Source organism: Scomber japonicus, chromosome 7 (assembly GCF_027409825.1).
Source record: "Scomber japonicus isolate fScoJap1 chromosome 7, fScoJap1.pri, whole genome shotgun sequence".
NCBI classification, from domain to species: Eukaryota; Metazoa; Chordata; class Actinopteri; order Scombriformes; family Scombridae; genus Scomber; species Scomber japonicus.
The window spans coordinates 35,921,583-35,936,582 of NC_070584.1; the positions used below are offsets into that span (position 1 = coordinate 35,921,583).

Sequence of the window (15,000 nt, forward strand, 5' to 3'; positions counted from 1 at the left end):
GCAGAGGAGGAGCAGGGGAGGAGGAGCAGGAGGAGGAGGAGCAGGAGGAGCAGGAGGAGGAGGAGGAGCAGGATGAGGAGCAGGTGGAGGAGGAGGAGCAGAGGAGGAGCAGGAGGAGGAGGAACAGGAAGAGGAGCAGGTGGAGCAGGAGGAGGAGGTGGAGCAGGAGGAGCAGGAGGAGGAGGACCAGGTGGAGCAGGAGGAGCAGTAGCAAGAGGAGGAGGAGAAGGAGGAGCAGGTGGAGCAGGAGGAGAAAGAGGAGCAGCAGGAGGAGAAGGAGGAGCAGGTGGAGCAGGGGCAGAAAGAGGAGCAGCAGGAGGAGGAGCTGGAGGAGCAGGAGGAGCAGGAAGAGGAACAGGAGGAGGAGGAGCTGGAGGAGCAGGAGGAGCAGGAGCTGACATGTTGTTTCCTGCAGGAGGTGCCACTCAGCCTCCACTCCTCAGGTTACCATGACGACAGACGGGGGCTGCTGAACATCCTGTTGGATCACGTGACTCCTGACCTTAACTGACAGGCTGCCGTAGTTCCAGCTGATTCATGGAGCCTGTTAGCTCCTCTCTTTGTTTGAAACCAGACACTGAACACAAGCCCCGCCCACTCCACCAGGGCGGGTGGGGGCTAACGGAGGTAACCATGGTAACACCCTCCCCCCTCATCCCCCCCACATCCCCCACCCGGCCCCCCAAAAACCAGAGACTCACTGAAACCAGTAAAGCTCTCTGGACTCAAACACAAACATCAAACCCAGGTCCAGTGAAGTTGGGACGTAAAATAAAAACAGAATATAATAAAAGATATAAATCCTTTTCAACTTTTATTTAATTAAATACACTACAAACATATTTAATGTTCAAACTGATAAACTTTATTGGGTTTTTTGCAAATATGCACTCATTTTGAATCAGCTTTCCTTTTAACACTCAGCAGCGTTTGAGAACTGAGGACTAACCCGACGGTCTGGTACCCGGACCGCAGGCGAGACGGTCTGGTACCCGGACCGCAGGCGGGACGGTCTGGTACCCGGACCGCAGGCGGGACGGTCTGGTACCCGGACCGCAGGCGGGACGGTCTGGTACCCGGACCGCAGGCTGGACGGTCTGGTACCCGGACTGCAGGCCGGACGCTGCTTGGATGGCAGCAAACCCTGTATGTACCGTTCAGCTTTAATGGTAATAGTTACCCCCATACCATCACAGATGACCTGGTAATGGTAGGTAGGTCAGTATTAATGGTAATAGTTACCCCCATACCATCACAGATGACCTGGTGATGGTAGGTAGGTCAGCTGTAATGGTAATAGTTACCCCCATACCACCACAGATGACCTGGTAATGGTTGGTAGGTCAGTATTAATGGTAATAGTTACCCTCATACCACCACAGATGACCTGGTAATGGTAGGTAGGTCAGTATTAATGGTAATAGTTACCCTCATACCACCACAGATGACCTGGTAATGGTAGGTAGGTCAGTATTAATGGTAATAGTTACCCTCATACCACCACAGATGACCTGGTAATGGTAGGTAGGTCAGTATTAATGGTAATAGTTACCCCCATACCATCACAGATGACCTGGTAATGGTAGGTAGGTCAGTATTAATGGTAATAGTTACCCCCATACCATCACAGATGACCTGGTAATGGTAGGTAGGTCAGTATTAATGGTAATAGTTACCCCCATACCATCACAGATGACCTGGTAATGGTAGGTAGGTCAGTATTAATGGTAATAGTTACCCTCATACCACCACAGATGACCTGGTAATGGTAGGTAGGTCAGTATTAATGGTAATAGTTACCCTCATACCACCACAGATGACCTGGTAATGGTAGGTAGGTCAGTATTAATGGTAATAGTTACCCTCATACCACCACAGATGACCTGGTAATGGTAGGTAGGTCAGTATTAATGGTAATAGTTACCCCCATACCACCACAGATGACCTGGTAATGGTAGGTAGGTCAGTATTAATGGTAATAGTTACCCCCATACCACCACAGATGACCTGGTAATGGTAGGTAGGTCAGCTGTAATGGTAATAGTTACCCTCATACCACCACAGATGACCTGGTAATGGTAGGTAGGTCAGTATTAATGGTAATAGTTACCCTCATACCACCACAGATGACCTGGTAATGGTAGGTAGGTCAGTATTAATGGTAATAGTTACCCCCATACCACCACAGATGACCTGGTAATGGTAGGTAGGTCAGTATTAATGGTAATAGTTACCCCCATACCACCACAGATGACCTGGTAATGGTAGGTAGGTCAGCTGTAATGGTAATAGTTACCCTCATACCACCACAGATGACCTGGTAATGGTAGGTAGGTCAGTATTAATGGTAATAGTTACCCTCATACCACCACAGATGACCTGGTAATGGTAGGTAGGTCAGTATTAATGGTAATAGTTACCCTCATACCACCACAGATGCTTTTGAACTTTGCGCTGATAACAATCCGGACGGTCCTTTTCCTCTTTGGCGTCCATAATTTCCAAAAACAATTTGAAATGTGGACTCATCAGACCACAGCACACTTTCCCACTCTGCATCGGTCCATCTCAGATGAGCTCAGAGAAGCCGGCGGTGGGTTTGGGTGTTGCTGATGTATGGCTTCACTTTGCATGGTAGAGTTTAACTAGCGACGAACTGTGTTAACTGACTCTGGTTTTCTGAAGTGTTCCTGAGCCCATGTGGTAACATCCTTCACACATTGATGTTGGTTTTTAATGCAGAGCCGCCTGAGGGGTCGAAGGTCACAGGCATGCAATGTTGGTTTCCGTTCTTGCTGCTTACGTGCAGAGATTTCTCCAGAGTCTCTGAATCTATTGATGGTATTATGGACCGTAGATGATGAAATCCTGACATTCCTTACAATTATACGTTGAGAAACGTTGTTCTTAAACTGTTGGGCTTTTATACCCAATCATGACACTCACCTGTTTCCTATTAACCTGTTCACCTGTTTCCTACTAACCTGTTCACCTGTTTCCTACTAACCTGTTCACCTGTTTCCCACTAACCTGTTCACCTGTTTCCTACTAACCTGTTCACCTGTTTCCTATTAACCTGTTCACCTGTTTCCTACTAACCTGTTCACCTGTTTCCCACTAACCTGTTCACCTGTTTCCTACTAACCTGTTCACCTGTTTCCTATTAACCTGTTCACCTGTTTCCTATTAACCTGTTCACCTGTTTCCTATTAACCTGTTCACCTGTTTCCTATTAACCTGTTCACCTGTTTCCTATTAACCTGTTCACCTGTTCACCTGTTTCCTACTAACCTGTTCACCTGTTTCCCACTAACCTGTTCACCTGTTTCCTACTAACCTGTTCACCTGTTTCCCACTAACCTGTTCACCTGTTTCCTACTAACCTGTTTCCTATTAACCTGTTCACCTGTTTCCTATTAACCTGTTCACCTGTTTCCTACTAACCTGTTTCCTATTAACCTGTTCACCTGTTTCCTACTAACCTGTTTCCTATTAACCTGTTCACCTGTTTCCTATTAACCTGTTCACCTGTTTCCTATTAACCTGTTCACCTGTTTCCTACTAACCTGTTCACCTGTTTCCTACTAACCTGTTTCCTATTAACCTGTTCACCTGTTTCCTACTAACCTGTTCACCTGTTTCCTACTAACCTGTTCACCTGTTTCCTATTAACCTGTTCACCTGTTTCCTACTAACCTGTTCACCTGTTTCCTATTAACCTGTTCACCTGTTTCCTACTAACCTGTTCACCTGTTTCCTACTAACCTGTTCACCTGTTTCCTATTAACCTGTTCACCTGTTTCCTATTAACCTGTTCACCTGTTCACCTGTTCACCTGTTTCCTACTAACCTGTTCACCTGTTTCCTACTAACCTGTTCACCTGTTTCCTATTAACCTGTTCACCTGTTTCCTACTAACCTGTTCACCTGTTTCCTACTAACCTGTTCACCTGTTTCCTACTAACCTGTTCACCTGTTTCCTACTAACCTGTTCACCTGTTTCCTATTAACCTGTTCACCTGTTTCCTACTAACCTGTTCACCTGTTCACCTGTTCACCTGTTTCCTATTAACCTGTTCACCTGTTTCCTATTAACCTGTTCACCTGTTTCCTACTAACCTGTTCACCTGTTTCCTACTAATCTGTTCACCTGTGAATGTTCCAAACTGTTTTTTGATCATTTCTCAACGTTCCCAGTCGTTGCTCCGGTCCCTGGAACATGTTTCAGACATCAAATTCAAAATGAGTGAATATTTGAAAAAAACAACACAGTTTATGAGTTTGAACATTAAATATCTTTGTACTGTATTCAGCTGAATAAAGGTTGAAAAGGATTTATATCATTATATTCTGTTTTTATTTTACACAACGTCCCAACTTCACTGGAACTGGGTTTGTAGAAAAAACTGATTTAATCAATATAATAATAATAATAATTAAAGCTGCAAGCAGCGATGAACGGGCCCTCGCCCCCCCATGCATGTTCCCTCAACTCTGTTCCCTCAGCTCTATGTTCCCTCTCATACTGTTCATATTCTCTCCTCTCAGTTTGTTCTCCTCATAAAAAGTCTTTATACCAAACATTGAAGCACAGATGTGTTTAGAGCATCAATAGTCGATAATCTGACTGATCAATAAATGTGATTAAACCTTGATTCATGTTTCAGAGCAGAGAGACTAAACATCTCCTATCACACAATATCATGTCCTGTTTTACCTCAGACATGAAAATACAGTCATGTGAAAAAATTAGGACACCCTGTTAAACATTCAGTTCTTTATTAAGAAATGTTCACATATCAATGTCTAATCTCATTGATATTTATCTCTGGAAAAGAAAGTTACTCAATTGCAGATAAACAACAAAAAATAACCTTGTTTTACTCATTAAACAAAATATATCAACAAAAATATGTATTCTAATTGAGGAAAAAGTTAGGACACCCTACCCCCTAATAGCTAGTGTTACCCCCTTTGGCTGAAATAACTTCAATGAGACGCTTCTTGTAGCCATCTACCAGTCTCTGACATCGGTCTGAGGAAATTTTGCCCTACTCCTCAACACAGAATTCTTTCAGCTGTGAGATGTTTGAGGGGTTTCTTGCATGCACAGCCCGTTTCAAGTCACCCCACAGCATCTCAATGGGATTAAGATCTGGGCTTTGACTCAGCCATTCCAGGACTCTCCATTTCTTAGTTTTCAGCAAGTCCTTGGTGGATTTACTGGTATGTTTTGGGTCATTGTCATGTTGCAGGGTCCAGTTCCGCTTCAGCTTTAATTTTTTTACAGATGGTCTCATATCAAGCACCCTCTGATACACAGTAGAATTCATAGTGGATTCTATGATGGTGAGTCGGCCAGGTCCTGCTACAGCAAAGCATCCCCAAACCATGACACTTCCACCTCCATGCGTCACAGTTGGTATGAGGTTCTTTTCCTGGAATGCTGGATTTGGTTTACGCCAAACATGTCCTCTTTTCTGATGTCCAAATAATTCAATTTTAGACTCATCTGTCCAAAGAACATTATTCCAGAAGTCCTGGTCTTTGTCTACATTCTCTCTGGCAAACTTCAGTCTGGCCTTCACGTTTTTCTTAGAGAGCAAAGGTTTCCTCCTTGCACACCTGCCATGAAAATTGAACTTGTGTAGTCTTTTTCTGATTGTAGAGGCATGCACTTTCACATCAACAGTAGCAAGAGTGTGCTGTAGGTCCCGTGATGACATTTTAGGGTTGTTGGTGATTTCTTTAAGCATCTTGCGATCTGCTCTCGGGGTGAACTTGCTTGGACGGCCAGGCCTGGGCATGTTAGCAGTTGTTTTGAATGTCCTCCATTTGTAGATTATTTTCTGGACAGTGGAATGGCTGATTTCAAATTCTTTTGAGATCTTTTTAAATCCCTTACCAGACTCATAAGCTGCTACAATCTTCTTTCTGAAGGCCTCAGACAGTTCTTTCGATCTCACCATGGCGCTCACTCTCATTTCAACACACAGGGGCACACCAAACTAAATGTTTGAGGTTTAAATAGGGCAAGCCTCCTTCAAAATGCTGAGTAACAGTGTTCTGATCATTTGCACTTGATGTGATACACCTGTGTGTGATTTTAGCCATTTTAAGTGGGAATGAATGTGGGGGTGTCCTAATTTATTCCTCACCAGAAATTGCATTTTTTTTAAAATTACATTTTACAGAAAGTTTTAAAAAGTATTTTCTTCAGTTTTAAATGTTTAGTTATATTACTTGAATGTGTCAGTATTGTTAAAATTGATATTAAATATCCATATGTCCAAATATGTTAAAAAACACACAGGCTTTCATAGGGTGTCCTAATTTTTTCACATGACTGTATAACATATAATAATGATGTAAATGTATTTAAAGGTAAAATGAGCAGAGGAAGGAAGGAGGGAAGGAGGGAAGGAAAGGAGGGAGCAGCAGAGCTTTGTGGAAGTGTGGGGTTTATTGTAGAACCATTAGAGCCATCAGTCTTCACATTTCAGAATAAGAGCCATCAGTCTTCACATTTCAGAATAAGAGCCATCAGTCTTCACATTTCAGAATAAAAGACATTTGGGGTGTTTTTACAGCTGTTTAATGTTAAAATGGGTTAAATATGACGTATGTAAGGGTTAATGCTAATGCTAATGCTAACAGCATGCTATATAACGACATCATCTCCTCTCCACTGTGTGATAAAGAGCTCCAGTCTGCTGTTAGTGTCGCATGCAGACTCTGAAAGTTGTGTGTTAATAAACTTTATATGGAAGTAAATCTGAGCCGTCTGCTTTTCAATTTGAATTTTTAGCACTGAATTTTTTTTTTCATTGAAATCAGACTTTGAATTTTAAAAGCCGTTGAATTTCAAGAACAGAATTTTTTTTTCCTCTGATTTTTTTCTAATGTTTAAAAAAATTCAGTGTAAAAAAATCCGCTACGTCAGCTACGTCAGCTACGTCTCAGCTACGTCTCAGCTACGTCAGCTACGTCTCAGCTACGTCTCAGCTACGTCAGCTACATCTCAGCTACGTCTCAGCTACGTCAGCTACGTCAGCTACGTCAGCTACGTCTCAGCTACGTCTCAGCTACGTCAGCTACGTCTCAGCTACGTCTCAGCTACGTCAGCTACATCTCAGCTACGTCTCAGCTACGTCAGCTACCGGCAGAAACAACGGTGGCGCTTCGGTGAGTATTTAACATTTTATTTCTCTTGGTAAATAAAATGGTAAATACTCTGTGAACAATTTGATTCAGGGATCGATTGCTTCTGTCTAGTTACCCGGACGTTGACTCTGAATTTGAGACACTGAATTTTTTTAAACATTAGAAAAAAATCAGAGGAAAAAAAAATTCAGTTCTTGAAATTCGATGCAAAAAAATTCAGTGCTAAAAATTCAAATTCAAAAGCAGATGGCACAGATTTACTTCCAGAACTCTGGACATGAATCGTGCAAAAATCGTCCAAATTCGATGCAAACCGTCGGGAGTGAAGCTAAAGCCCGACCGACGTTCATATCTGTGTTCATGCCGTCTGATATGTGCCGATATCTTTTTAAAGCATTTCATGTATATTTGTCCTAAATCAAGTTTAATATACACATTAAACTCTTAGTGTAGTTCACTGTTTAGTTCTCTGATGTCATTTTGTAAATTAAGTTTATTCTTAAACTGTTTAAAGTTTTCCATTTAATCTGTGTTCATGTAAATATTCTGTAAGATTATCAACTGTTATATCGGAATGTTTTTACTCCCTAATATTGGTTCGGTATCGGCCCCAAACATCGGTCGGGCTCAGACTGACACTGTGAACCTTCATGTTCCTCAGAGGATGAACCTTCATGCTCCTCAGAGGAAGAACCTTCATGCTCCTCAGAGGAAGAACCTTCATGCTCCACAGAGGATGAACCTTCATGCTCCTCAGAGGAAGAACCTTCATGCTCCTCAGAGGATGAACCTTCATGCTCCACAGAGGAAGAACCTTCATGCTCCTCAGAGGAAGAACCTTCATGCTCCACAGAGGAAGAACCTTCATGCTCCACAGAGGATGAACATCCATGCTCCTCAGAGGATGAACATCCATGCTCCTCAGAGGATGAACCTTCATGCTCCACAGAGGATGAACCTTCATGCTCCTCAGAGGATGAACCTTCATGCTCCACAGAGGATGAACCTTCATGCTCCACAGAGGAAGAACCTTCATGCTTTTTTTCTCTTAGCGCCCCCTTCAGAATAAAAGTCACACTGCACACATCACAGATCTGCTGATACTGAGCAGCGTGAAACCAGCTGAGGACGAACTCGCCGCCTCGTCTCGACCCAGGATCAGCTGACCTCTCCGTGATGTCATTGCGGGGGGCGGGGCTTGTCTCCGCGGCGGTGACAGCAGATCAGGTCTGTTGGTGGAAGACATGAAGTCCGCGTGTGAGGACACATCACAGCGTCTCAGCTTCATCCTGTTAGTACGGTCTTTATGACTATAAATAAATGCTCTCATTCATCATCAGACACATGACTGTAGTCTGACTGTAATGATCACACGTTAGTCTGACTGTAATGATCACATGTTAGTCTGACTGTAGTCTGACTGTAATGATCACATGTTAGTCTGGCTGTAATGATCACATGTTAGTCTGACTGTAGTCTGACTGTAATGATCACATGTTAGTCTGACTGTAATCTGACTGTAATGATCTCATGTTAGTCTGACTGTAATGATCACATGTTAGTCTGACTGTAATGATCACATGTTAGTCTGACTGTAGTCTGACTGTAATGATCACATGTTAGTCTGACTGTAATGATCTCATGTTAGTCTGACTGTAATGATCACATGTTAATCTGACTGTAATGATCTCATGTTAGTCTGACTGTAATGATCACATGTTAGTCTGACTGTGATGATCACATGTTAGTCTGACTGTAATGATCACATGTTAGTCTGACTGTAATGATCACATGTTAGTCTGACTGTAATGATCACATGTTAGTCTGACTGTAATGATCACATGTTAGTCTGACTGTAATGATCACATGTTAGTCTGACTGTAATGATCACATGTTAGTCTGACTGTAATGATCACATGTTAGTCTGACTGTAATGATCACATGTTAGTCTGACTGTAATGATCACATGTTAGTCTGACTGTAATCTGACTGTGATGATCACATGTTAGTCTGACTGTAGTCTGACTGTAATGATCACATGTTAGTCTGACTGTAATGATCACATGTTAGTCTGACTGTAATGATCACATGTTAGTCTGACTGTAATGATCACATGTTAGTCTGACTGTAATGATCACATGTTAGTCTGACTGTAATCTGACTGTAATGATCACATGTTAGTCTGACTGTAGTCTGACTGTAATGATCACATGTTAGTCTGACTGTAATGATCACATGTTAGTCTGACTGTAATGATCACATGTTAGTCTGACTGTAATGATCACATGTTAGTCTGACTGTAATCTGACTGTAATGATCACATGTTAGTCTGACTGTAGTCTGACTGTAATGATCACATGTTAGTCTGACTGTAATGATCACATGTTAGTCTGACTGTAATGATCACATGTTAGTCTGACTGTAATGATCACATGTTAGTCTGACTGTAATGATCACATGTTAGTCTGACTGTAATGATCTCATGTTAGTCTGACTGTAATGATCTCATGTTAGTCTGACTGTAATGATCACATGTTAGTCTGACTGTAATGATCTCACGTTAGTCTGACTGTAGTCTGGCTGTAATGATCACATGTTAGTCTGACTGTAGTCTGACTGTAGTCTGACTGTAATGATCTCATGTTAGTCTGACTGTAATGATCACATGTTAGTCTGACTGTAATGATCACATGTTAGTCTGACTGTAGTCTGACTGTAATGATCACATGTTAGTCTGACTGTAGTCTGGCTGTAATGATCTCACGTTAGTCTGACTGTAGTCTGGCTGTAATGATCTCACGTTAGTCTGACTGTAGTCTGGCTGTAATGATCACATGTTAGTCTGACTGTAATGATCACATGTTAGTCTGACTGTAGTCTGACTGTACTGTGTTTCTGCAGCTCTCTCTAACAGTCGGAGCAGATTATAGAGCTGTAGAGTTTTTACTGAACATAGAATCGATGTAACGATGCTTCAGGTTTATATTCTGATATTATTTATTTAATCTTTATTTCTGATTAAACACATTTTCTCTGATTTTGTCCAAACTGAAATACTTTATACTTCTACATTTATTAAACAGCTTTTAATTAACAATCATTCATAGTCTCTTTCGCTTCATTTTGTTTTTCTATAAGTTTTATCTTCCTAATGATTTTATTCATCTGTTTCTTTTTTCTTTTTAATATTTTCTTAATTTATCTTTTATTAAACTTTGTCTCTTCCATTTATTTTAGCCTGTTTTATTTTAATAAACCTTTTCTCTTAGTTTTATTTATTTATTATTTTACTTTAATTTTTAAAAACGTTTTTATCTTTCTTTTCTCTAATTTTTTTCTTGTTCTTTATTTTTATTCCTTTTCTTTATGTTGTTCTGTTTTATGATCAGCATGTAAATCAAACTGTGAAACTACATTAACCTGAATGAAAGGTATTGATTGATTAGTTATTACTTATTAGCTCCACATGAAACGTCTCTGACTTCCTGTCTGTGTCAGTCATGATGAGCTCTACTCTGTTATTCATGTTCTCTGATCAGTATGATTGATCAGCTGTTAGTGATCTGCTGTTAGTGATCAGTGATCAAATCAGACGCACTGATGAACCTCATTATGTTTCTTATGTCATTAAATGATGGAACCAGCTTTATATCTACAGTACTGTGTTAAAGTCTGAGGTCATAGTTCCTCAGACTTTAACACAGTACTGCTTATATATTATATATTTATATAATATATAAGCAGTACTGTGTTAAAGTCTGAGGTCATAGTTCCTCAGACTTTAACACAGTACTGCTTATATATTATATATTATATATTTATATATTTATATTTCTACAGAAGGGAAATAAAAAGTAGAATTTTTTTTAGGTTGACAAAGATTTTTAATTCTTTTCTGCTTCTCTGTTTGTTTCTCTGGAAATCTTCTCACACAAACGTTCTCCAGCAGGAAGCACCGTGACGTCATCGATGGTCCGATCGGTTAGAAGATCAGTGATAATCAATCAGCGATAATCAATCAGTGATAATCAATCAGTGATAATCAATCAGCGATAATCAATCAGTGATAATCAATCAGCGATAATCAATCAGTGATAATCAATCAATGATAATCAATCAGTGATAATCAATCAGTGATAATCAATCAGTGATAATCAATCAATGATAATCAATCAGTGATAATCAATCAGCGATAATCAATCAGTGATAATCAATCAGCGATAATCAATCAGTGATAATCAATCAGCGATAATCAATCAGTGATAATCAATCAGTGATAACCAATCAGCTGACATCTTTGGTTTTATAAAAGAAAAAAAACGATCAGGCATGGTTGAAGCAGGAAGTGATGTCATGAGATGATGATGGAGGCGATGATGTCACTGATCCGTCACTTTTATTTTTTTTCTTTTATAAACCCCGACAAAAAAAAAAAAAAAAAGAATCTGCAGAAACTTTACAAAAACCAAATAAATAAAAACTCTAAAATTAATTCACTTCTTTTATATTAGAGAGTTTATAAAGAGGTCAAAGGTCAAAGGTTACAAATCTGCAGGGGCTAACGCTAATGCTAATAAGATGCTCGTCACAACATGACCGGAAACACGAGGGATAAAAAAGTAAAAAGGCTTCGAGAGAAAATAGAAAAAAGTAAAGAGAAGATTTATAAAACATGAGGATGAGGGGACAGGAAGTGATGTCATGTTGTTAGAGGCGGGGCTGTAGGCAGTGGGTGGAGTTTAGTTCCTGTAGTTTTTTGTCCTGGAGCGTCTTCGTCCGTTAATATGTGTGATCAGCAGCAGCAGCACAGCGCCCCCTGCTGGCTCACATGATGCTGCAGCACTTACACGGCTGCTTATCCTTCTTTATCTGCACCGTTCCCTCCGTCTCCCTCGTCTCCCCGTTGCTCGCCGCCGCCGGCGTCACCATCACCGCCGCCGCTGCCGCCGGGGGTTTGGAGACAGGGGGCGGGGCTGTGGAGGCTGGAGGCGGGGCTGTAGAGGCTGGGGGCGGGGTTGAAGCTGATTGGGGCGGGGTTGTGGCTGATGGGGGCGGGGCATCGGTCTCTGCCTCTTCCTGCTTCGCCTCCCCCGGTGATGTTTTGCCGTCGGCGTCGTCGATGAGGACCAGCTCGGCCTTCACCGTGCCCTGCAGACCCAGGACTCTCTTGGTCTGGTCCTCGTCCTCCACGCTCTGGTATCCCATAAACACCATGGTGACGGGTTTCTCCTCGCTGGCCTCGGCCACGCCCGGCTCGCCCTCTGGCTCCGCCTCCAGCCCGGTGATCTCTACCGACCCCTGCGGCGGCTCCGGCGGCCCCGGCGGCTCCGGCCCCGCCTCCTCCTGCTCCTCGGCGGTGGGGAGCGAGGTTACCGTGGCGATGGTCTGCGACATCATGGAGGCCTCGTCGGCTTTGTGGATGAGCTCGTCGACCTCGGAGGAGCTGAGCAGGACGGCGTCTTCACCGTTCATCTCGTGGACCACTGGGAGACAGAGACAGGAGCGCGGTCAGAGACATTTAAGACATTTAGATTCAACCTTTAAAGACAAAAACTAAATCTACTGAACCATTTAACTTTTAGGTCAGAGTTTATCACTTGTATGAGGAATGTAATGCACACAGACCATCAGATTGTGCTATGGTTGCTATAGATACAGGTTGTGCTATGGTTGCTATAGATACAGGTTGTGCTATGGTTGCTATAGATACAGGTTGTGTTATGGTTGCTATAGATACAGGTTGTGCTATGGTTGCTATAGATACAGGTTGTGCTATGGTTGCTATAGATACAGGTTGTGTTATGGTTGCTATAGATACAGGTTGTGTTACAGTTGCTATAGATACAGGTTGTGCTATGGTTGCCATGGATACAGGTTGTGTTATGGTTGCTATAGATACAGGTTGTGTTATGGTTGCTATAGATACAGGTTGTTCTGTGGTTGCTATAGATACAGGTTGTGTTATGGTTGCTATAGATACAGGTTGTGTTATGGTTGCTATAGATACAGGTTGTGTAATGGTTGCTATAGATACAGGTTGTGTTGTGGTTGCTATAGATACAGGTTGTTCTATGGTTGCTATAGATACAGGTTGTGCTATGGTTGCTATAGATACAGGTTGTGTTGTGGTTGCTATAGATACAGGTTGTGCTATGGTTGCTATAGATACAGGTTGTGTTATGGTTGCTATAGATACAGGTTGTGTTATGGTTGCTATAGATACAGGTTGTGCTATGGTTGCTATAGATACAGGTTGTGCTATGGTTGCTATAGATACTGGTTGTGTTATGGTTGCTATAGATACAGGTTGTGCTATGGTTGCTATAGATACAGGTTGTGCTATGGTTGCCATGGATACAGGTTGTGTTATGGTTGCTATAGATACAGGTTGTGCTATGGTTGCCATAGATACAGGTTCTATGGTTGCTATAGATACAGGTTGTGCTGTGGTTGCTATAGATACAGGTTGTTCTATGGTTGCTATAGATACAGGTTGTTCTATGGTTGCTATAGATACAGGTTGTTCTATGGTTGCTATAGATACAGGTTGTGCTATGGTTGCTATAGATACAGGTTGTGTTATGGTTGCTATAGATACAGGTTGCTATAGATACAGGTTGTGCTATTGTTGCCATAGATACAGGTTGCTATAGATACAGGTTGTGCTATTGTTGCTATAGATACAGGTTGCTATAGATACAGGTTGTGTTATGGTTGCTATAGATACAGGTTGTGTTATGGTTGCTATAGATACAGGTTGTGTTATGGTTGCTATAGATACAGGTTGTGCTATGGTTGCTATAGATACAGGCTGTGTTATGGTTGCTATAGATACAGGTTGTGTTATGGTTGCTATAGATACAGATTGTGCTATGGTTGCTATAGATACAGATTGTGCTATGGTTGCTATAGATACAGGTTGTGTTATGGTTGCTATAGATACAGGTTGTGTTATGGTTGCTATAGATACAGATTGTACTATGGTTGCTATAGATACAGATTGTGCTATGGTTGCTATAGATACAGGTTGTGCTATGGTTGCTATAGATACAGGTTGCTATTGATACAGGTTGTGCTATGGTTGCTATAGATACAGGTTTTCAGCGTTTCTTTAACTGGATTTGAGATATTTAGATCTTTATGAAGCTAAAATTCATAGAAAATAAAAGTGAAGCGTTTGGCTCACTGTGAGGATTTAATTTAATTTAATTTAATTTAAAGACCTTCAGCTGGAGTGAAAGACGTCTGATGTCAGCTGAGTTTTTATTTGACTCAAAGCTTCATATGTAGAAAATAAAAGGAGGAAGATGTGAGGAAGAGGAGAGATGTGCTGCTGAGTTCACTGCAGGTTATTCTGACAGTAAAGGTAATCTTACTGCTACACTAACATGAACATTAACAGTCAAACATTCGTCCTGCAGCAGCCAACATCCCGTAAAGTCTCCTCTGATCTTATTTTGTCACCTTTGCGCTCGTCCTCGTAAACTTTGACCCCCTGATGGAGGTCGACAGGAAGTTTGGTGTGAGTGGACAACACTCTGGTTTCCCCCGTCAGCCTGTCGCGCTCTACTTTAATCTCCACCGAGTACATCGCTGGAGGGGGGGGGGGGGGGGGTTAGAGGAGGGGGTTAGAGGGGTCACACAGGGCCAACACACACACACACACACACACACACACACACTGAGCATGCTCTGATGTTAAACTCTGCAGACAGTTTTATTAAATACACACAAACAGTTTTTATAATAAAGTAATAAACATATCTAAATGCTCCAACACTGGATTTTATAAGATTGCAACACTTTTTGGTGCATGAAGGGAAACGATGACGCAGC

At 41.8% G+C, this 15,000-nt stretch overlaps 2 protein-coding genes across 2 annotated transcripts in view; both read right to left on the reverse strand.

Moving 5' to 3' along the window:
- Positions 1–1,186, reverse strand: part of misp (mitotic spindle positioning) — a 13,805-nt gene extending 12,619 nt beyond the window's left edge. Inside the window, exon 1 of the mRNA XM_053323104.1 lies at positions 950–1,186. Within this exon, the coding sequence (XP_053179079.1) occupies positions 950–1,186 (237 nt within the window). The remainder of the gene's footprint in view (positions 1–949) is intronic.
- A 10,802-nt stretch (positions 1,187–11,988) lies between these two features.
- Positions 11,989–15,000, reverse strand: part of palm1a (paralemmin 1a) — a 14,751-nt gene continuing 11,739 nt past the window's right edge. The window contains exons 9-10 of the mRNA XM_053323105.1: positions 14,629–14,757; positions 11,989–12,647 (exon numbers count right to left, since the gene is read on the reverse strand). Coding sequence (XP_053179080.1) covers positions 11,989–12,647; positions 14,629–14,757 — 788 coding nt within the window. The remainder of the gene's footprint in view (positions 12,648–14,628; positions 14,758–15,000) is intronic.